The 23,086-nt window shown below is 27.1% G+C and overlaps 2 protein-coding genes across 5 annotated transcripts in view; one reads left to right on the forward strand and one right to left on the reverse strand.

The window, feature by feature from the left end:
- Window positions 1-465: 465 nt before the first annotated feature.
- Window positions 466-16,242, reverse strand: Dhdds (Dehydrodolichyl diphosphate synthase subunit). 4 transcript variants are annotated; one of them, XM_087163550.1, is made up of 7 exons: window positions 16,122-16,242; window positions 10,849-11,038; window positions 8,641-8,783; window positions 5,147-5,263; window positions 4,252-4,353; window positions 3,422-3,644; window positions 466-1,746 (listed from the first exon to the last, which is right to left on the reverse strand). In XM_087163550.1, the coding sequence occupies exons 1-7, from the start codon at window positions 16,154-16,156 to the stop codon at window positions 1,477-1,479; spliced, it is 1,080 nt and encodes a 359-aa protein (XP_087019676.1). In that variant the 5' UTR covers window positions 16,157-16,242; the 3' UTR covers window positions 466-1,476. The 4 variants fall into 4 exon arrangements, with proteins under 4 accessions (XP_087019676.1, XP_087019678.1, XP_087019677.1 ...); XM_087163552.1 differs by lacking the exon at window positions 16,122-16,242 and adding an exon at window positions 15,441-15,570; XM_087163551.1 differs by lacking the exon at window positions 16,122-16,242 and adding an exon at window positions 15,301-15,321.
- The window catches only part of BRWD3 (bromodomain and WD repeat-containing protein), a 50,942-nt gene continuing 43,421 nt past the window's right edge, over window positions 15,566-23,086 (forward strand). The window contains exons 1-7 of the mRNA XM_087163549.1: window positions 15,566-15,908; window positions 15,992-16,050; window positions 16,130-16,159; window positions 16,306-16,365; window positions 20,540-20,690; window positions 22,366-22,470; window positions 22,551-22,711. Coding sequence (XP_087019675.1) covers window positions 15,860-15,908; window positions 15,992-16,050; window positions 16,130-16,159; window positions 16,306-16,365; window positions 20,540-20,690; window positions 22,366-22,470; window positions 22,551-22,711 — 615 coding nt within the window. The 5' untranslated portion in view covers window positions 15,566-15,859. The remainder of the gene's footprint in view (window positions 15,909-15,991; window positions 16,051-16,129; window positions 16,160-16,305; window positions 16,366-20,539; window positions 20,691-22,365; window positions 22,471-22,550; window positions 22,712-23,086) is intronic.

Genomic DNA, 23,086 nt, shown 5'->3' on the forward strand with positions numbered 1-23,086 from the left:
ATAACATTTTTAAGTCTGAAACACTTCAATTTGTTTGGAGGCTGCTTTAAGTTGAAAACTTCTCATTGGGCTCTAAATACACAAATTACTAATTTGGGAGTACAGTTTGGATGAATTGAAGAAATTTTATGCCCAAATATGTATTCTAGAGAATTACACCATTAGTGTTTTGACCTTAGGTACCCACCATTTTACTTCGCTTTTAAAAAATGATAATAATTAACACTGTCACACATATAAAATAAAGTGTAAATAGCCACTATCTATTTTTTCCTTTCTTTGTAGTAAATTTCCAAATCATGATTTTTTTCTCCATTTAAATAGGCTTATATTAAAAAGTGTATTTCAAAAATATTTCGCAGTCATTAATATTTTTCATACTTAAAGTAATCAAATAAAACACTATTTATAAGCTGATCAGGATCCATGTCTTCCTTAAATTACAGCTAAGTAATTAATAATGAATAACAAGAATAAAAATTTATTTGTAACAGTATGAATAATTATTTACAATATTTTCAAAACACATTTTCTTAATACAAATTTACTAAACAGAATAAGTCCATATATATATTTTTTCTATCAAGAAATTAAACAAAACAATAATAATTATTATATTAATTAAAACCATCACATAAAAACCTGTAACAGAATGAACACAACAAAATTTTCGTTTTAATAAAAACTGATTGAATGTGGAGTTTCATGTCATAAAATACGAAAGACTATACAATGCATAATAAAAGGGAAAAGAAATATTACTAAATGTAAATAAAATTATTAAATGTAATTAAAAAGATGCTTATAAAGAGAAACCTCCAGAAAAGATCACTTTGTTTCGATATACCCATCTGGTGAGGCATTAAAATTTTGCCTTTATCTGACATGTATCTCAATTAAATATTTGTTTCTCTATTATTTTATTAATATTGAAGGTAATTACTGATTCGTTTAATGAAAAAAGGTATAAAAATAAGTAACTTTAGCCTTTCTGGAAAAAAGAAATTGCATTTAATTAAGTAAAAGCTAATTTAAATATGTATAAATAATGCCTCATAAAATAATCTGATCAAAGATTCAATTACTTTAACGTTTGATAATCATTCAATAATTAATTTTAGGAAAAATAATCTTATTTTTTTACACTTTGCAAACAAAATTGTCTGAAGAAACATACAAAATACAAGAATTAATCTACATTAACAAATTACATTATTATTATTTTAAGAAAAAATAATAGTTTGACATGACATTCTATGTTAACTTAGAAAAAAATATAAATGATAAAGATAAATATTGGAAAATGTTTTGCTATTAATAACAACTAAATCAGGTAACAACAGTGGAAGAAATCTGAAGTGAAACAATATAAATTAAAAAATAAATTAATTGGTTTTTAATAGTTAGTTGATAATCATTTTTTAATATATATATATATACTTTAGTCAATATCAATTAAAAATAACTTTTTTCTGGTTAAGAAAAATCTGGTACTCTTTGTTTAGTATTGCCCTTTTTTATTTCTATTAATGAATTATAGTGTTCATTTTCTAAATTAAGTAAGAAGTTTGTTTTTCGAATTTTAATTTCCTCGTGTAAAGCGTCAATATCAGAATCTGGTATATTGCTATGATTAGAACTTCCTTCAGATAGATTATGTATTTTTTCATATTGCTGTATGATGGCTCTCATTTCTTTCTCTCCTTCAACCTGTTTAGTTTTTAGATCTTGATTCTTTTCAATTTCCTAAAATGGTAAAAAAAAAAATCAATATTATATTAACTAAGTTATTTACGAAATGATATAAAACTTTATAACATTAGTTAAAATGATATGTATAACCAAAACTATTATACTCTGCATTTTTATATTTATTGATTTTAAATTTAAACAACAGAGTAAAGAAAGAGTTGAAGCAATAAAATAGCTGAGCAAATAATTTTTTCTTCTTTCTTTCAGCAGAATTATATTCTAAAGATACTTTTCTTGTTCATCAGAAAGGAAAGAAATATTCCTTATTTTTCTGCTCTCATTTCGGAATAAAAAAAAAAATTGCCAATGATTGGCTTGCTTCAGCTAGAATTCTAAATTGATAAAATAAAAATAAATAAATAATAATAATAATTCTGAAATCACAGAAGTTTAAAAGATACTTTGCTCTAAAAACAATCTTTTTTCTTTCATTTTTTGAAAGAACATCATAATTTTTAAAGAACACGATAAAAACTTTTGATATTTTTATAAAATATGACTCCGATTGGAGATTTTGTTACAAGTTCAGATATTCGGAACTCCATGTATTTGGGGGGGGGGGGGGAGAGATCCATTTTAAAAATAAAAATTTTCGGCTACCTTAATCCATGACTTTTTTTTAAAAAAATAGTTAAAATCATGACAAATTTTGTTCAATACCGAAATTCACGACTTCCCAGGTGCGCGGATACCATGTATTTTAAAATTAAATTTCAATAGACTTGCATAAATAAGAATAACAGGGTGGGGAGAAAAGGCGAAAAATCTAATATCTTGTAGTGATTGCATGGAGAAGTTGGCAACCAGAATCCATAAAAATGCTTACAACCCTGAATTGATATCTTCTGCCACATCATATAATTTTAACGTTGTGAAAATTAGACTAAAAATGCTTAAAATTCCAAAAAGTTATAGACATATCAAAACTGGAAGAAAATAGTATTGCAATACTATATCCTGAATAATAAAGTTTGATGAGAAATACTGATGCAATCATTTGTATATATTTATTTATTTGAGAAGTTTATTCAATATATTGTTATTGGAAAAAAATATTTTTTAAAATTCCTTTATTTATTTCTCATTGCAATTGTACATAAACAATTTCATAAAAATTACACTAATATTAATTAAATAATGGATTATTGGTTGGACTCAGCCCTATTAGAGGTTCCAAAAATCATTACTTGTTTAAAAAAAAAAATCCTCACAGAACCCAAGGGTTTCACAGAACACCATTTAGAAACCCCTGATCTAGTGCCTTAAAAAATGTAATGAAGATTTAGTTAAAAATCTAATAACATGAACTAATTTACTTTAAAAAAACTATCCGTTAAAAAAATCTGAGATTTAATTAATTTTTATAGCGGTTGTAATTTTAATATCAACTTTCATGGCTAAGTTACTGAGTGGAAAGATAAAATATACAAGAATGTTCATGTTACTAAATCAATGCAAAGTATTCAAAAGATGCAGTAAATATGTATAGAATCCTTAATTAAGTAACTTCAATTAAAAGTTAATGTTTGTAAACAAATACAAGAAAAATATAAAACAGCTTTAAATGAGCTGTAAAATTGGGTGTAGTGAACTAAAATATAAATTGCAATACATAGTTCAAAATTAAATATCTGTAAATAAAACTCATTCAAGAATACAAGATACTTACATGAAGTTTTTTGTAATTATATTGATAAGCCAATACAGCCAAGAAAAGATGCCAAATTCTGAAGTCTGGCCACAAAACTTTTAGAAATGATATAACTGAGTAAGAACTTTGCCACAAGAGAAAATCACTGAGACGCACTTCTCCAGAAGTCCTGATTACAACATCAGGGTTTGTACTGCGACCAGAATATAAAGTTTTGCTCAACAGATCTTCGGTCAAGTCACTAAATAAATATAGACACAAGTTTTATATACAATTTGAATGTTAGGTGAATAAAAGACTTAAAAATAATGTCAAACTTGTCAACTTAAAATTAACTAGCAGGAGATACATGCGTGACACTAGAATTACTTAAGTAAATAATTGGTAAGGATATTACTATTGTCTTGCAGCAAAAAATACATAAGTACATTACAAGTTTAGCTTTAGATACACAGGCTTATAAAACTAAAATAAAATTTAAATGTAGGCAAAATATGTCAAACATTAAATAATATGTAACAATTAAAGTTTTGTTAACAACTTCTAAAAACTCCCATATTTTTTGTTATTAAAATCACTTTTTTTACAAACATATTTTATAATAACAAAGAAATTTTTTAAATGCATTATAATAACATAATGGACAAATGTACAATATATATGCATATATAATTTTTAACATAATAATTAGTTAACATTTTAAGAAATATAAGAGATAAAGCATAAAATAAAAAATAAAATTATAATTAAAATTATTAATTATAATTCATAAAATAATTAATTTCAAAATTTTTATAAAAAGTCAAAATTAAAGTAATTTTGCCCTTAAAAAAAATGAAGATATTAACCTTTCTTCCAGTTGATTATTTGCAACAGCATGAGCTAAATCTTTTACAGCTGCAGTTATTTCTTGACGGGATGTATACGCTAAACACACATTCAAATAAAGACTAAAAGAAAAATTTATTATTAAAAAATTACATTTTTTTCACTACACATTAGTACATTATCATACGTGAAGTAATAAATAAAATTTAAAAGAATGGATAATGCTAGTAATTAAATACAAAAGTTTGAAAGCAAATCTAAAACAGGATTTCATATTCAAATGAAGAGAAGAAAATAATGAAGCAAAAAAAAAAAAATTTAAAAAAATACATATTTCAAGTAGTCTAAATAAAAAGAAAATAATTCTATTTTTTTCAGTTTAAATTGGAACACTCCAGTCACATGCAAAGTGTTCAAAATTTTGATTGTTGGGGTCTTATTTGACAGTAAAATGGTTCTTAAAAGTTTCTTATTTCTGATCTGATCATAGTGATAAGGAAAATATTGAAACTAATTTTGTAATTCAATACTGTCAAAAAGTTGACAGGCAGTAACAAATCAATGAATTTTGATTATTGTTGTTTGGAAACAATTGAAATTAGTAGTGTTACCTAGCACAAAACTTTAGTTAAACTTTGATCACTAGTTGGAAAGAGGCCAGAATTTTGCTTGACAATAAGTTCAATTTGGCTATATTAAAGATAAATTTTCATTGTAAAGGGCAGGAATGTTCCTAAAATCTGAATGCTGCCGTTATGAAGTTTAGAATTTCCTTTGAAAGGGTCACGGTGCTTAACTATTATTTCGAGTGACTGTTGTTATTCAAATGATTCCTTCAAACCTTTTTAAATAAAAAAAAAAGCTACAAAGTATTTACCCAGCATTATAAAACTATTAGTATTTAAACATGTTTACTTTGTGTTTTCATAAGTGAGCAAGACAGCCTCAGCAACTAGTTTTTGTAATTCAACAGGCAGCAATTTTATGTCACCAAATATCCTTACACATACTCCATGTTTCACAAGCTTTTCTCTGAAAAAGTAAACAAATTTTGAATGCATGCAATATTTAAGCACTATAATTTGCTTCATACTAATGAATTACATAGACTATCTTGACAAACATAATTAAATGCAGAAAAATTATAATTGCATTACCAGCCCATAGATAAGAAAATTACACATCGACAACAATGCTTGCCATAAGATATAGCACATTAATTTAATAGCTAACATGCACAGTAGGGAACCGATTATCCAGAACGATAGGGACCATCGCTATTCCGGATAACTGATTTTTCCGGTTTTCTGAATCGTTACAAAATGCCGTTTTTTTTATTGTAAAATCCAACTAAAAAAAAAAAATATTTGGAAATAATCTTAAAAAGAAGAAAAAAAGATGAAGTAATACACTAATGATTATTTCCAAAATGATGGTAAGGTAAACATCTTTCAAAAAAGAAAAAAAAATCATAAAATCTCATGAGGAAAAAAAAAAAAAAAATGGCGGGAAAATGTATCGAATTTCATTCCGGTTTTTTGGTTTTCCGGATAACGGGTTCTGTACTGTAATTTAAAGAACTAATACTTTAAGGAAGTATGATTTTCTAAAAAAGTATCTCTTTTCAAAGAATGGCAATATACTTTCATATAAACATATACTCTTTTCAGCTAACTGAATATACAGTTAAATTTTGAATATTTTTTTTTCTGTGATAATTTACGGTAGTGAAAATAAAGATATGTAATGGTGAAAAGTAATAAGTATCATAACACAACATAAAAAACACCTGAAGACAAATTTTAATAGATTCAGAAATTTAACGTGTATTATGTCACAGATAACTATAGATACATAGAGCCCTCAATATTCAAGGAAAACCTTTCAAAAGCAATTTTGTGTTAATTTGACACCAATAAGTCTTCTTTCTTGTTGATACTTTTGAAAATTGTTTAGGTAGCCAGACCACCACACAGAAAACATCGGAGATGAAGTACTAACCATTTTTCTGATGAAATGTAAAGTTCTTCTTGGCCATTGAGGGGGCAATTTTCAACAAACTCTTTAAATAGCAGGTGAGTGTTTTACTAAACGATGTAAAGGATGGGGAATAGAAGAGCTTTATAGCATAGAAGAGTTTTAGTATTAGACTAATTTATACAATATAAATAAATTCAAACAGTTTTACATAATTTAGTATTAAAAATGATAAGGGACATTTTGAGAACACAGAAATTTCTTTTCATTTAAGAGCCCTGTATAGTCTTTAAATGTAGAAGTATAGTCTTCAAATGTAAAAAACATTGCTCTGTCAAGTCTCCAAATGAGGTGATTTCTAATGAGAGATGACATGCGTGAATAGTGATTAGATGTGTAAATAGTTCCCCAAAATTATTGGAATATTCTACAGCATAGTTTCACAAATTAACTAAAATATCATTTAACATCTTTTCCTCTAAGCTCTTCCTGTAAGACTCCTTATAATTATCCTCCCATAATTATTTTCCACTAACTTCACTTTTGTTTTTCGCTTGCAATGTTTTGTTTTTTGTTCTTGCAATTATAAATCATTATATATTACAGACAAATTTGATAACATAAGCACTGTATTTAAATTAGTAACACATGATACAATGAATTTTATTTTTCAAGTAAAATATTTATAAAATAACTTAATATTTATTTTAAAAAACAGTTAAAGCTTTAAAAAGCATTTCAACTCTAAAAAAATATTAAAATCTAGTTCCACAATTTTTTTTTAACTAGTGTTTAATAGTTGTTGGCTGTAATTTCTGAATATTGGATTTTGATTATTGGATGCATTTCATTCGTGATCCTTCATTCACATTCTTTGAGAACATTAACCTTTTCCTTCTATTCAACTGATTTCCTTCTATTACTAATAGATGGAAATAAATTGCATTAATACTACAATTCAGCCGAGTATGAGGATAAGGATTACAACAATAGGACTATAATTGTTTGAAAGTTTTAAACATATCATGCATTAAACACCTTGATGAAATTTCTTAAATGTTTGAAATGTAATCTTTGTAACATGAATAGTCTAGTAGTAAAATTTATAACCTAGATGCATGCATATTATAAATATATAATCTAGACAATAATTTATTTCAATTTTAACCTAAATTTAGCTTTTAATTAATTTTGTTTTTGATTCAAACTAATTTTTGAAGAATTTATGTAATATTGCTTCGTACGTTTAAAAAAACAAAACAACAACTATTATATATTTCTGAATATAAGTTGTGTATAAACCACAGAGAACGATTTTTATTTGTAAATTTTCTCAAAATTCAAAACTCTTATACAAGCAGATATAAAAAAACAAACAAACTAAGGCTTGGAAATAAAAATTTATCCCGTCTCTTGTAGTAACGATTGTAAGAGGGTAAAAGAAGCATGGGCCTTCAACATTGTAATTAGATCTTTCAAAAAAAGGTTGCATTAATAACAGTATAGATGAGAGTGAAGACTTAGTCTAAGACACAAGAGAAGATGAAGGCATCACACATAAGTGAGAAATTTACATATTTATATTCAGTCATTCTGTTTTCAGATATTATTTGATATATTTTTATGTTTGGTATGCATGTTTTGCAATATTTACAAACAATTGTTAATGCTTTACAAAAGGAGAAGTATTTTTATTAGCAATGTTCGTCTGAAATTATGAAATTTTCTGAAGTTAGTGGATCTGAATATAAGTAAATTCTCACTTTAGTTTTTGAAATTTTTCGAAAAATTCTCAGCTTATATTGAGAAATATATCGTAATTAGTTGACAGAACATTATTAACCTTCCAAGTTATTGTATAAGCTATTGCATAATTCTAGACGATAGTCTTAGCATGTGTCAGAGAGGCACATAGTTCATTTAACATGTGGTCGTCAAATAAAATCTTATCATGAATTATACTAATTTAGATTTTAAAGATACAAAACATTTTGTTATTATTAAAAAATCCAACCACAATCATAACAATTAAATTTCCCGACACACTTTTAGATATCTATTAAGAATAATTCTGTGAACTTGAAGTAAAATAATTAACTAAATGATTAAAGTTAGGTAGGTACTTTACATATGCCGCAGAATGGGCAAAACATACCACCGCAGTTTTGATCCTCTGCAGAGGGGATGGCTTCCCTGCAGGGTGCGCAGCCAGATTTTTCAAGCACCTTTAAGCACTCAAAAAATACTTTTAATCACTTTCCAAAAAAAAAAAAAAAATCATAATTAGGATCGGTACAGTAAAAATTTTTTTTCTTCTTCTCTATCGTAAAAATTTCTTAATTTATAGACATAAAATCAATAAAATTCTTGTTTCAGTTTGATACATGACATGGAGTATATTGAACAAGACCATTTCAAAAGCGTATGCTTACTTTTCCTTGACAAGTTCTGTAAATTTCTCTATAGCTAAATTCATTAAACAATTTACTTCTTCTTTAGGACGCTTGAAATTTTCAATGCTAAAAACATAGATTGTAATTTCAGTAATACCCAATTCCAAGCACCATGAAAGGGTCTGTAATAAAATAAGGCTTATCATTAACATATTTATACACCACAACCTGAAACTTTCTTTAACCTGAAAAGTCAAAAACTAACAACATTTTCGGACATAAATCTTTTTACTCACAAATTTGAGTCTTTACATATTTTATACCTATATTTCTATGGTAATGCTATGAAGATATCATACAAGGTATTTGGATAAAACATTAAAAGTTATAAGCATTGAGATTTCAGATAGTTTGAAGACAAATGTGCAATTTTTAAATTCTGAAGTTTTATATAAAGGTATTTGCTTACAGCTGGTACAACATAAGTATATATTAAAAAAGAAAAAACAAACAAACATTGTATTTAAAAGGAAAATGGGTCAAATAAAGGATAATTTAGTCAATGTGTAAGGCTGAATTTAAAAAAAGATAACTTTACATTTGACTAAAAAAACTAAAAAAAGTTTGTAAAAAGGACACTCATCCAAACCTTAAAAATTTTTATTGAAGTAAAAAATTATAAATTACATGCACAATAAATATTTTCTGTATAAAAAAAGCTTAAAGCTCCTAGAAATATCGTATAAAAAAAGCTTAAAGGTCCCAAAAATATATTGAAAAAAAAAAAAAAACCTGTTTAAAAATAGTATGAAACAATAAAAAAAAAAGTTTTGTAAAAAACAGTTTGAAGTGTTGCTTTATTTAAAAAGTTTTTTGGTACTCAAACTACCAGCCTTTTGAAAACTTAAATATCATAATTAAAACGTCTATAAAAACATAACTTTTTTGAAAAAGAAAAAATTAGATAACATTGAGATTCTCACTTTCCTATGTTATTAGTTATCCGTCTTATCGTACAAGGAAAAAGTGACAATAAAAGAATTAAGTGCTATTAGAAAGGCTCCGTTAACATAAAAACCTGATTACATCAACAACGTAAGAAAAACGATGAAATTGACTTGCCTGAAAGTAATTTTTTTTTTTAAAAAAAGGAAAAAAAATTAGCATTACAAAACTCATGGTTCAGTTGTAATTCTTCAAATTTCGCTTTTCCATGTGTCTTTCAGGACACATGGAAAACAAATGTGAGTAAAAACTGTTTCAGATTGGGTATATTAAAAATATGATTTTAGACCATTCTTTATTAAATCTTTTAAAATTTCCTCGGAAAAAAACTTTGTTGACTATTTGGCCAACTGAATATTTGGCAAAAAGGTTGACACATTTGGCACATAGTGGTTGAATATTTGGTACATCACTACTACATATTAAGGATATTTTGGGAGTTTTCCGGAGGGAGAAATAAATACGAAATCTGAAAAAAAAGTCTTCTACAACCAATGAATGGTAAAAAATAAATAAATAATAATAATAAACCAATATTTAAAATGACAGGACAAATTTTCTTTATTAATAGCTTTCTTTTCAATGGGTACATGCCTGAACCAAGGGAAGCTAGAATTTTAAGGATAGAATCATGTATATTCCTTTTTCAATTACGTAAGTGAGAAGTGAGCAGAATTTTTAATATATCATTAATTTTTTGCTAAAGTAGTGCATTAAAAAAAATTCAAAATTTTCAAAAAAAAAATTTTTTTTTTAAAAAATAATTTGTAATTAAACTAAATAATTCTACTTTCTTCTCCAATGAAAGCGGCTTTAAATATAAAGAATTTGTGCACATTTAGTAAATTTAAAATCAAAAGATTAAAGTCAGTGAAGACATGTTCAGTTTTAAGTTCAACTATGGAAAATGGAGTTTTGAAAGACACACTTTTGACCATTTTTGTTAATCATTACAAGTTAAACAAAAATTCGATTATTTAAAAAATTTTCTTGGTCTTATTTTATGTTGTTAACGGTTAATCTTTTATAGAACAAAAATTACTACAAATCAGAGAAAGGCCTAACTTCAAAATAATTTCTTAGAAAATAATTTATGTTTTAATTCTGAAAGAAATTTATTAAAGTCATAAATAATGGAGCTAAAAATAACATATTAGCACCATAAATATTTTATATTTCAGATAATTAATTGCACTAGAATTTAAAAAAAAAATGTTTAACCAACCAAATAAAAAGTATAACCTCGGATAATTTAGAAAATCCCATTGAATGTCCTTCCAGCTTCTGCAGTCCATTTCTAGTAGCATATCTTCTATTTCCATCCATAATCAAAGCAATATGTTTTGGTATTGGCCCAGCTTTGAGAACACTAATACAAAATCTTTCTAGCCATGATAATTTCAATTCCTGAATCCAGGACATTTTAAAGAAACTAAAATTTAAGAGAAAAAAGATTAATATAAATAAATAATATTCAACATCAGAGGCATGTTTAGAATCGTAACACAGAAAACAATACTAAAAAAAAAAGCCTTGATACCCGTTTATTGAAGGGGCATTATCTGGACATTCAGAGAGAAAAATGCATACATTAACAGGGTGCGTAACCAGATTTTTTTTTTTTTTTTTAAAAAAAAAGCACTTTTTAAGCACCAAAAAAATATATTTAATCACTCCCCCCCCAAAAAAAAATCAGAATTAGGATATGTGCCGTAATAAAATGATTTTTTTCTATCGTTAAAAGTTCCTAAGCTAGGAACATAAAATCAATAAAATTCAAATAAAAGATTGCAGAGAAAATTGTGAAAATCAAGCATTTTTTATAATTTAGAACGACAATCGACACGACAAAGAAAAAATCTCTTTTTAAAAGATAGAAAATTAAGCACTTTTTACGAACCCCAAATAAAAAAAAAAAAACACCTTTAAGGGCTTTCAAAAAATGTAAATCAAAAATAAGCACCTTTAAGCACTTTTTTAAAAATGCCCAGATTAATGTAATAATATATTAGACACTCTTGTTCAATGATGACAGTCTGCACATGCTTGGAGAGACAGAATTTTTAAACCAGTTTCTGATAAGTGGCCATCGGAATTAATTTCCAGGCACTGATCAGTTAAATTGAGTGAAGGCAGTAATGATGGTTGATTTGGCTCACTACATTCTTATTCAACCAAAAAGTGTTCAATAAGATTCAGATTATGGCTATGTAAAGACCACCCCAGTTTTTGAACACCCAATTCTTTAAATCCTAGCTGCGAAAATGTCAACATGTGCATGGAACAATTATCCTGCTGGAACAGAAATGCATGAACCCTGAAATATTGGCACCATAAGTAGAATAAAAAATTGGGAGTGCAGAATTGTCCACTTATTTCTCAAAGTTCATGCTTCCAATCACAGGAACTAAGGAGCAGAGGTCAAACCATGAAAAACACCCCCACGTCATTACAATCACTGACCAGACCTACTTCTCCAGACGAGTGCCCGGCTAATTTTGGCCAGATTTCAAAATTATATCTGTTTAGTCTTTGAGAAATTGTCAGATATAGTTCAGTAACACACAAGTGGTTTATAACACAAAAAGTATGGTAAACCAAAGTCGCTCTCATTTTATTATGAAGTATTATTTTTATTTAAAATCAGTTTACTGAAATGATAAAAAAAAAAGAGCTATTCCTTCTTTGTACAGTACAGAACCCGTTAACGGAAATCAGAAAACCAAAAAACCGGAACAAAATTCGATAAATTTTCCCGCCATTTTCAAAATTTTTTTTTGTTTTTTCCTCATAAGATTTTTCTTTCTATTTTGAAAGATGTTTACCTTACCATCATTTTAGAAATATTCATTAGTGTATTACTTCATCGTTTTAAAATTATTTAAAATTTGTTCTTTTAGTTGGGTTTAACAATAAAAAAACGGCTTTTTGTAGCGATTCAGAAAACCGGAAAAATCAGTTCTCTGGAATAGCGATGGTCCCGATCGTTCCAGATAATCGGTTCCCTACTGTATATACTATTCTAAATCAGGACTTTCACTGCTGCACGTTAGTTCAGGACCACTTAAATCAGACTCAGACGATCATAAAATAATTAGGTGGTTCACTGAAATCGTAAGTACCATCAAAAGAGTATTAAAGGGATGGCAGGGGCTTTTGCTTTGTATTTCTGCCACAAAATAGCATATACTTCATCATAATTGTAAAAATTATACTTAATCTGTAATTTTTCACCGAAATTCACTCAAATAAATATTCTATTAAAACAGAATAAAATTGCGATTTATATAAAGTTTTAATTACAATGTACATTAACAATAACAAAAATAGCAATTTTATTGTGATATAAAATTGTTACAATAAAAATTTTATAATCGAACAATGAAAGTGTGTACAAACTATTGAAATTATTTAGTTACTAGCAGTCTTTGGCAACCAGCTTGGTCAACTATCAAAATTATTTTGTAGAAAATATCAACTTTAATTGTAACCAAGTTCAATACATAAAACTGTATTTAAATATTCCAATTCTTCAACTTCTCCTCCAAACTTAATACCTTAATTAGTGTTAAATAATATATTAAAAACCAAATTTTTTCAATGACAAAATTTTTCAATTTTTAACTATTCATTGATTTATTAATTTAAATAAATTTAAGCTATTTTCAATAGGTATCCGTGATACTGCCACAGTTCTTTATGTATTCAATTTTATTAATAATTTAAAATTTGTCTGGGAGCCATTAAATCACACAAACAATCAGAAGTATGAGTTTTTACATTTCAGCATAGTAGGCAGCAGATATGATCTCCTCTGCCATGAGAAAGGATGGAAAATTTATCCCACAGCTCTATTAAGTGCTGTACTACTTCCTCAAGCACCTCTCTAGCCATAACTTAAGTATTATATTAAGTTAAATACATATGTATACATATAGCACAATAAAGACAAAAAGGATAAAAAGAAAAAAAAGAGAATAACGAAAAAAATTAAGAAAAATAATAAGTTTTATTAACTGCGCATAAGCTGCAAGTATATAGAACTTATAAAATAAATTAAAAATATAATAAAGATTAAAGGAAAAAAGAAGAAAAAATATCAGTAAAATAAAATATTTTTAAAATTTTTCTTCTTTTTTTCAATTTATAGGATATATATATATATGGGGTAGTTGCGTTCAAGGTATGCAGATCGAGAACTAATTTTATTGACGGATTTTATGAAAATAACAAAATCCTTGAAAGGAATTGTATGTCGTGTTTCGAAATTTTTAAAAAATTGTGGGAAAGAATGGTAGATAAAATTACATACTTTTAATCATTTAGTTTTATTTAATAAGTTATTCCGGTTTCATTTCTAAGTAGCATAAATGGATAAAAATGTCTTCTGTTATCAATATTTTTTGCGATTATTTTTACTTTTAAAATTTAAAAAAAAAACATTCAAGGGGTATAATTTGTCACCTCTTGAAGATGATTTTTTTATTAATAACTGTGCCAAAATAAACTATTTTGGCAACTTCCAGGTAGAAGCAGGTGAAAAATTAAAAAAAAAAAAAAATCACATAGGGGAAAGAAGTTGTAGCTAGCCTTAAGCAAACCAGGGGACGTTTCCGTATCCTGATCTGTTGTGCTAACTACAATCGCCGGGGAGATTTCCGCATCGTGATCTGTGGCAGAAAAATTGCCAAGTCTAGGCAACTTCCGGGCAGCAGCCCGCGAAAAACTAAAAAAAAAAACATCATAGAAAGGGACCAACTTGAAAGGTATAACTCGTAACCACCCCTGGGCAAAACATCTAATTCAGAAATTTTTTTTTAAAAATTCGCAAGTTTAAAATCTATTTGGAACCTTGGCGATAGTAGTTGGCTAACAGATCACGATACGGAAATATGCCCCAATCGCGAAGGTGCCAAATAGATTTTAACTTTGCAAATTTAAAAAAAAAAAAAACCATATAGATGTTTGCTACGAGTTATACAGTACAAGGTGGCTACGAGTTATACAGTTCGAGTCGGTCCCTTTCTGTGATGTTTTTTTAGTTTCCCGCGTGCCGCTGCAGGAAGTTGCTAAGACTTGGTGATTATTCTCCCACAGATCAGGAAACGGAAACCACAACACACAATTTCAAAAAATAAAAAAAACTTTTACAAGTTAAAAAATATTTTGCAATTTCAGTTGATGCAAATAGACTATTATGGAAATACCTTCACTACATTTGTAGTTGAAAATCACCATAGACATTTTCTTTAACAGATAAATTATTTTCAATCACCTTACAAATTTTATAGAAATTTATAAGAGAGAAAATATCATCAAGTGAAAATTCCAACAGTAAAATATATTATGCATAAATTTCAATAAACATATAGTTCCAAGAAAATTGGTACCTATTTTCATTCGATTATAGAGAAAGTATTTAATTTTATTATAGAGAAAGTATAAATTAACTTAAAAGAAGTTCTGTGATTGAATATAAACATTGACGAACAGTCAATGTACATTTACTGAATGTAAGCAAAACAGAGTTTTTCGTATTTATACGTAAATAATTGTTTTTAATATGCAAAAATAAATTTAAAAAATGTAGCAATCGAATAATTAATTTAAATAATCACAATTGTGACAACCTATTAACATTTTCTATTGCGTAAAATATATGATAACAAATAAAAAAAATAAATTAAGACACACGTCATTGTTAATTTTTCTTTTTCATGCTTTGTTAGAAATTTAGGTAATATGACTTTTTAAAAATATTGATAAGCTAGAAAACACAACATTTATATTTTTACAATTTTAATTACAATAACTTGAGCATTAAAATATAATACCTTCAATATCTGAGATATTTTCATAAACAGAAGAAAAGCTCTTTATTCACCGGTCTCGCCAAATGTTAACGATGGCGCGCATGCGCAGTGAACTTTGATCGTCATTTCCAACTACGAGAGGTGGTGGAATCTGCACGTAAAAATAGGATCTGAATTTAGATATTTGATAGTAATTATGGCTTTTTATGTGTAATGAATCATTTATTAATGTGTTTTGTATAGTATAAACATGTGTTTTGACTTCGGCTGATTGAAATTATGTCATTTGTTGCTACACTACTGTACACAAAGGCTACGATTCAATGTCGTTGGAGGAAAACGCTAAGTATGATCTTAACAGTGTTTGTAATTGAAGCAACAAACAAATTTAATGGTGCTATTTAATTTAATTATCTAAGAAAGTGATTTTAGTGTTCACAATGCCTGCGGAAACTGAAAATAGTAGAAGAATTACGACATTAGAGTCGGGTAAGTGTTATTTACATGTGAAGCCTAAATCTGATTTGTCATATCAATACTTGATTTTGAGAAATATACCATGTTTGTTTCAGAACTTTACTTATTGATTGCTAAATTTCTAAAGACTGGGCCTTGTCAAGAGAGTGCTAAGGTATGTAAATTAACGAATTATGAGTTATATGTCGTTGGTATTTGAAAAAAAATTCAAGTAATTTTTCTTACCTTTGTAGATTTTGAGGGAAGAAATCGAGAAACATGAGGTAAGTTTCTGCATTAGTTTTATCGTTAAATAAACCTCGTGTGAAACCCACGTGGTGTTTAGTTTGACAGTTGGTTGTTTGTTTACGTTAATTTACATGTTTAGAATGACTAATTACTAAATTATGTAATTTTTTTGAAATTTCAGCTTTTACCAAAGCGCATCGATTGGCTTGGAAATGAGCATAATAGGACTTTTAATGAGTTCGTAAGTAATAATAATTAGTTTTTTACGAAATTAATTAAATTTTTTAATTAAGGGCTTAATTATCTTTTTTCTTAATGGATGTTTGTTACCTAGGCATTAATTATTCATTTATCAAATTTTGTGCCTAAAATCGTAAATATTTGCAAAATATTGTATTTTTTTTTACTTTTTGATATTGAATGCTATATTTTAATGCCCATTGTTGCGAGGGGGGAGAAAGTGGACCCACCTTATGACGTAAGCGATCGTTTTTATCCCGACCAATGAAATATCGTATCTTCTGGGCGTGTGACGTCATTTCGCCATAGGCTCCGTTTCCTCTTTTACGCGGAAACGGTGCAGTTGCTTTCAAGGTACGCAGATCGAGAACTCATTTTATTGACTGATTTTGTAAAAACAACAAAAACGTTAAAAGGAATTGTATGTCGTGTTTCGAAATTCTCTTAAAAATTGTGGGGGAAAAATAAAACAAATAAAATGACCCACTTTTAATCATTTAGTTTTATTTAATAAATTATTACGGTTTCTTTTCTAAGTTGCATAAATGTTAAATGTATAAAAATGCGTTCCATTATCAATATTTTTTTCGATTATCTTTGTTTTTAAAATTTAAAAAAAACTCTCTTCTATATATATATATATATATATATATATATATATATATATATATATATATATATATAAATCTTCACACTTATGCATATGAAACAAAAAGACACAAGGGGAAAAGAAAAAATTAGAAAGTGTTAATTATTAAAGAAAATGAACCAGAGTTATTATTTTTATTTTAGCCACCTGTAGCTAATAATTTTTTAATAGTTCATGAACTATTAATATAATACTATTATTAAACAATAAGATTTTATAGTTTTGTAATTGTCTTGTGTAAATGCAACAAATTAAAATGCATGGTATTAGAAGCTGTAATCTCCTTTTAAAAAAAGTAATGAAAATAGAAAAATAATAAGATAGTGCAAAGTTTGGGGAAAGTTTGAGTTTTGGGGAAAATTCAGGCAGTACTGCGGAACTTTTTTGGTTTAATTAAATAAAAAAAGGGAGATTTCTGTATCATAATCTGTGGCAGAATAATCGCTAAGTCTTGGCAACTTCCAGGCAATGGCCCATGAGAAACTAAAGTAAAAAACGTAACAGAAAGCGAACAACTTGAAAGATAACTTGTAGCCACCCCCTGGCAAACATCTGCTTTATTATTTTTTTATTAAAGTCTGATTGGTGTTTTGGCGTTTGTAGTTGGCACGCCAGATCCCAATACGGAAATTTCCCCTAATTCTTTGTCTTATCAAATTTCTTTCTGAAAAGATAAGAAAAATATTTTCTGTTGTATAACATGTCCAATTGTTTTTGTTTATTGGTTTGAATTCCTTAAGTCAGGGATGGCGAACTAATGGCATGCGACACAATATTCTAGGCACGCCACCGTTCACAAAGTTCACTATGAGGCATATTAATTAAATTAAAATTCGCAAAAAACAAAAAAAAATTTATTAACAAAAAAATTAACAATTAATGCTGAAAAAACAATTAATAACCATAAAAACCAAGCTAACAATAAATAATGAGCAAAAAAATTAATAGTCCTGCTTAAACTAACATCTTATAACCCAATATAAGTTATTTGCTAATCTGCAACAATAGAAGTCACACTGATGTTACTTTAAGTTGAATTATGCGTATAACAGACATTGAAATTTTTTTTTATAGTAAATAAAGAGCTTTGCGTTGATAGTATTTGGTATTGTTACTTTCTCAATAATTACGAAATCAAAATTATTTGACGGCATGTCTATGACCTCATTAAACAATTTTTTGAAAAAATGGCAATTAGGTGCATAAAGGTTCGCCACCCCTGCCCTAATTTTATGAGTGGGACCTTAAATTTATGTTTGTAAACTATTACTATTTCATTACATTTAGATTTTGTATTTTCAGCATATATTTCACTATTTTTAACATATATACTTTATTTGTAACATTATTTAAAGAATGCGTTAAATCAAATAATTTATTTTCAGTGTTAGAACAAAATTTATCAAAAGATTTTAACAATAAAAAACTTTACTATGTAAAAACATTATGAAAAAGTTATTGTAATTAAAAGGGAATAGTGGGCTACTAAGTTTTGGCGATGACAGTGGCCTGTGAGAAACTAAAAACACATCACAGAAAAGGGCCTACTCCAAGAATGTAGTAACACATCTCCACTGGGCAAAAACCACTGCCTGTTTTTTTATTTTATTTTTTTAAATTGTAAGTTTAGAATCTATTTGGTGGGACATATCAAATTACAGAAATATTCCTTTATAATTTTATTTTTTGTAGCCTTGCCATATTTTTTCAATGCACCAAGATCTCTATTTTATCTTTCATTTTCTATTTTATCAGAGAGAAAAGTTATTAAGAACTAATGAACTGTTTAGTATATTAAAAATAAAGTCTAAAGTGTATTAAGTTAGAGCAGAGCTCATTCTAGGCAGAAAAAAGGGCACAGTGCAGAAGTTTAAAAAAAGGGTATTATTATTCTAAAAAGGCAAAAATTTCTTTCTATGGGCTTTACACGTTCTATTAAAAAACATTGTCAATTAGTAAAAGCATTTTTTTTTTCACTTTACTAAAAGTATCAAAGCAATCATATTAATTACTAATTTTTATTAATAAATTAACATATATTGAGTTAATGAGCTAATTAGCTTAGTAATTTATCTAAAATGTATGTTTTTAAGTGTCTGTAGCTATGATTTAATAATTGAAGTGATAAATAATTATGATTTAATGATAGTGGAAGCAACTGCAAACTTTCAAAGACAAGTGCAACAAGGGGGTGTGATGGCTATTTTTCCTTTCCCATATAAATCTATGTATTGACAGCAATGACAAACTTAATAAAAAGAGTTGAAAATAACAAAAGTTTAAGAAATCCATAGTAGAGTTTGGGGAAAAAACAAAGAAGGGTTGAGGAAAGAAAGCGTAGAAAGGGTATGGAGTCTATTATATCAGGGCACTAATTTAATCCAGGGGCAACAGGGTGGATTCTTTTGACTAAAAGGGCAGCAGGGTGCTGCGCCCTGTTTACCCTACCTAGAATGAGCTCTGAGTTAGAGTATATTATTAGTAGTAGTATATTAAGACTATTGGTATTTTAAGTTTTTATCTTTTTGCATTTAAACTTTTTTTAAAATTTTTTCTTATGCATACATATAAAATTATGTAACTGGTTTGCTGTTTACAATTTAAGTTGTTAGGTTCTGTTTAAGCTGTTAGTTATTGAAAGTGCTGAAGATTCACTTTGCTTTTGTAAGTTTTTAGTTTAAAAAAAAAAAAAAAAGGAAAAAAGATGCGCTTCACCTTTTTTTGCCTATGCTTAATTTTTAAAATGCGAGAAAAAAATGTGAAGAATCAAAACTAGCTGGGGATATTTCCATATTGGCCCTTGTTTTTGTCAATTATCAACAAAATGTGACGTTTTTGTTCGTTCGAAAATTAAAAAAAGTATTTGTTTTCCTGGGAAAAGCAACATGTTGCACCCTTCAAGTTAGTTTCCTATGTAATGTTTTTGTTAGTTTCTCACTTGTCACTACAAGATAGTCGCCAAAATATTTACATTTTTTATACTAATCACCAAAATGAAAATTTTCCAAACTGAAATTCAAACTGAAATAGACGGTAATTATTATAATATAGCTGTAGGATTCATAATTTAATTGAATTTTTAATACTTAAGAAAGTATAAATAGTAATATTTAGTTAAAACTTAAATTTTAAACTGAACAATATAACTTTCTTGAATAATGAATCTATTTACTTTTTCCTCAGAATTCAAGATGATGAAAGGAATGTAGTAAAAGTTCAATAAATATGGTTTGATTTTAGCTTATTATTTACTCTCAGTTTTCTTTCTGTAACAGGGAAGATTTCAGTATCGGTCAACAAGTTAATTCTTAACCACATCTGGCTAAGGCCACAACATATTTTATTCCAATTTTTTGCTGTTACAACAACGTTTTGATGATTGTAGTAAACTTAAACTGGTTCTAATTTTGAAATTCTACCTGAGCATGAAAAAGAAAGATTTTAATTTTAAAAGTAATTATGAAGGACTTGATTATACATAGGTGGATTTTGTTATTGATTACTAATTTTTTAACATTGCTTGCAGGATAACATACTGTCAAGAATAGCTGATGACCATCTTTTGAAAATTTGTGAACGAATTGGACCAATTTTAGACAAAGAAATACCTCCCACTGTTCCTGGATTAACTTCTTTATTGGGAGTTGGAAGACAGTCATTTTTAAGAACCAAAGAAGGTATTTTTGATTTTCTAAATTATCTGTATTTTATTTTCCAGTAGACTACTGGATTTTGCCAGTTTCTCCTAGTCTACGGGTTTAATTTAAATTTTCCTGTTTTTTGTGCAATTAAAAAAATTTTCTAAAATTGAGTGAGTTTCCTAAAAAAAATCCTATCGAAATAGACTTTTTGTACAGATTATTGCTTGCTTGCTAGAATATTTAAATAAGTACAGTACGGAACCCGTTATCCGGAAAACCAAAAAACCGGAATGAAATTTGATAAATTTTCCCGCCATTTAAAAAAAAATTTTTTTTTTTCCCTCTTAAGATTTTAGGATTTTTCTTTCTTTTTTGAAAGATGTTCACCCTACCATCATTTTGGAAATAATCATTAGTGTATTACTTCATCGTTTTTTCTTCTTTTTAAGATTATTTCCAAAAAAAAATTTTTTTTTAGTTGGATTTAACAATAATAAAACGGCTTTCTGTAGCGATTCAGAAAACCGGAAGAATCAGCTATCCAGAATAGCGATGGTCTCGAACGTTCCGGATAATCGGTTCCCTACTGTATTACTAATACGTAATGAAGTTAACCTCATTTATAGAAATCAGTTCAAAACTTTAATTTTTGTTATAAAATGTTTAGTTTATTTTTATTCAGAACTCTCTTTTTAAATTAATAAAAAACATTTTTTAACTGTCTTTGATGAATTAAATGCCTATTAATATTCAAAATTATGAGTAAACATGATACATAAAATTTTAAGTTATGTTTAATATCAATTCATAACTGGAAAATGTTGCAGTTTTTTTATTTTGATGACTATTAAAATCCCTAAAAATATTTAGTACATTATGCAACAATTATCATGAAATAAATATTATTTCATAAAATCTACTGGATTTTTTTCTATCCATAATGGCAGCTATGAATTGGTATATATGTGTGTATTTTTGTGTGATTAAGATTAAGTTTCTATGTTAAATACCCTTTATTGATATTTTTTAAATTATGGCAGTGTTGATTAAAGTAACTTTTATGTTTGTGTCGAATTATATGTAGGGTTATAGTAAATATATGCGCATCCTTAGTAAAATTAAAGCACTTTAATTTAAGCAATATTTTTGCTTTAACTATTATGGTTAATTTATTTAAATTTTTTTTTTTTTTTTACATTAAAATATTACATGTATATCTGATTTCTGCTTATTAGAAATTGCTTTTATCTATCTATGCTGAAGAAAACATATAATACCAGTTACTTAAATAATCCAACTTTGAGGAAATTTATTAATGGTAGCTATCTTTCCATCTTACCTATAAAAATTAAATTTGGCAATAACAGAACCCTAATAGGGATATTTGTGTTTTGTGAATCAAATTGAATGTGCTAGATTATAAGAGATTTCTTATTTATTTTGATATAAACCATAATTTTTATCAATTGCATTGTAGTGTATGAAATTAATTCGAATGCACTTAGTATATTAAATTAATTTTAAATCACTTAGTACATTAAATTAATTCTAAATCACTTAGTATATTAAATTAATTACTAATGCACTTAGTATATTAAATTAATTCTAAATTACTTAGTATATTAAATTAATTCTAATGCACTTAGTATATTAAATTAATTCTAATACAGTTAGTATCTACTAGAAATATAATTAACTTTGTTTCTTTCAGATTTGCAGAAACCAAGATGTCAATCAAGCAATTTAATTGCTCGAAAAAATGGTATGCCTTTGCTTCCGTCGCAGGCAGCTCAGTCTACTTATCCACCCAACATTGGTAAAAAAATTAATAAATAGAAAACTATGTAAAACTTAGTTTTCTTTAAGTTACAAAACTTTATTATTCTTTTTTTACAGCTCAAGTTCTTATGTCGAGGGAATTAAGTGGCTCATTATCATGTGCTCATACATTTACACCAAAAGTATATGCTCGTCAACAAAATTATCGCAGATTGCTTGGCCATTTGTCTTCAGTATATTGTGTACTCTTTGATAGAACAGGAAAATATATATTTACGGTAGCTATTTTTTACGTATATTTTGCTTTAAATTCTTGTGAAGTTAGCATTCATTGCATAGTATCTGTTAATCAATAATGTATTAATTTTTGTATGATATCTAAATTTTATTATAAATAACCTGATTGCTTTTATGTATAACAAAGATTGCTCTTTTCATGATAAACCTTTGCTTATGGTGCTTAGCATGCTAAAGCCTGTTTTTTGGTTCTTGTGTTGAACTAGCTTTAAGAAAATGGTTTATGAATCAAAAGTAATACATCAAAAGTTTTCTTTAAACCGGAAAAGATACTTTAACTTTTGAGGAATTAAAAAGAAGAAAGCTGTATATATATTTTTTAAAATAATTATATTTTGCATAAATTGTAATTAAAT

This window comes from Parasteatoda tepidariorum, chromosome 5, assembly GCF_982258835.1.
Source record: "Parasteatoda tepidariorum strain Cologne lab strain chromosome 5, Ptep-v5.0, whole genome shotgun sequence".
Taxonomy (NCBI): Eukaryota; Metazoa; Arthropoda; class Arachnida; order Araneae; family Theridiidae; genus Parasteatoda; species Parasteatoda tepidariorum.

What these genes read in the sequence shown, in the direction of transcription:
- Dhdds (XM_087163550.1), bottom strand. Translation starts at nt 16,156, where the DNA reads ATGTTTCTCGATTTCTTCCCTCAAAATCTACAAAG. An exon ending in TTCCCTCAAAATCTACAAAG is followed by an intron (nt 11,039 to 16,121) that starts GTAAGAAAAATT and finishes CTTAAATTTTAG; the next exon opens with TTTCTTTAAAATGTCCTGGA. An exon ending in AATAATCAACTGGAAGAAAG is followed by an intron (nt 3,645 to 4,251) that starts GTTAATATCTTC and finishes ATATTTATTTAG; the next exon opens with TGACTTGACCGAAGATCTGT.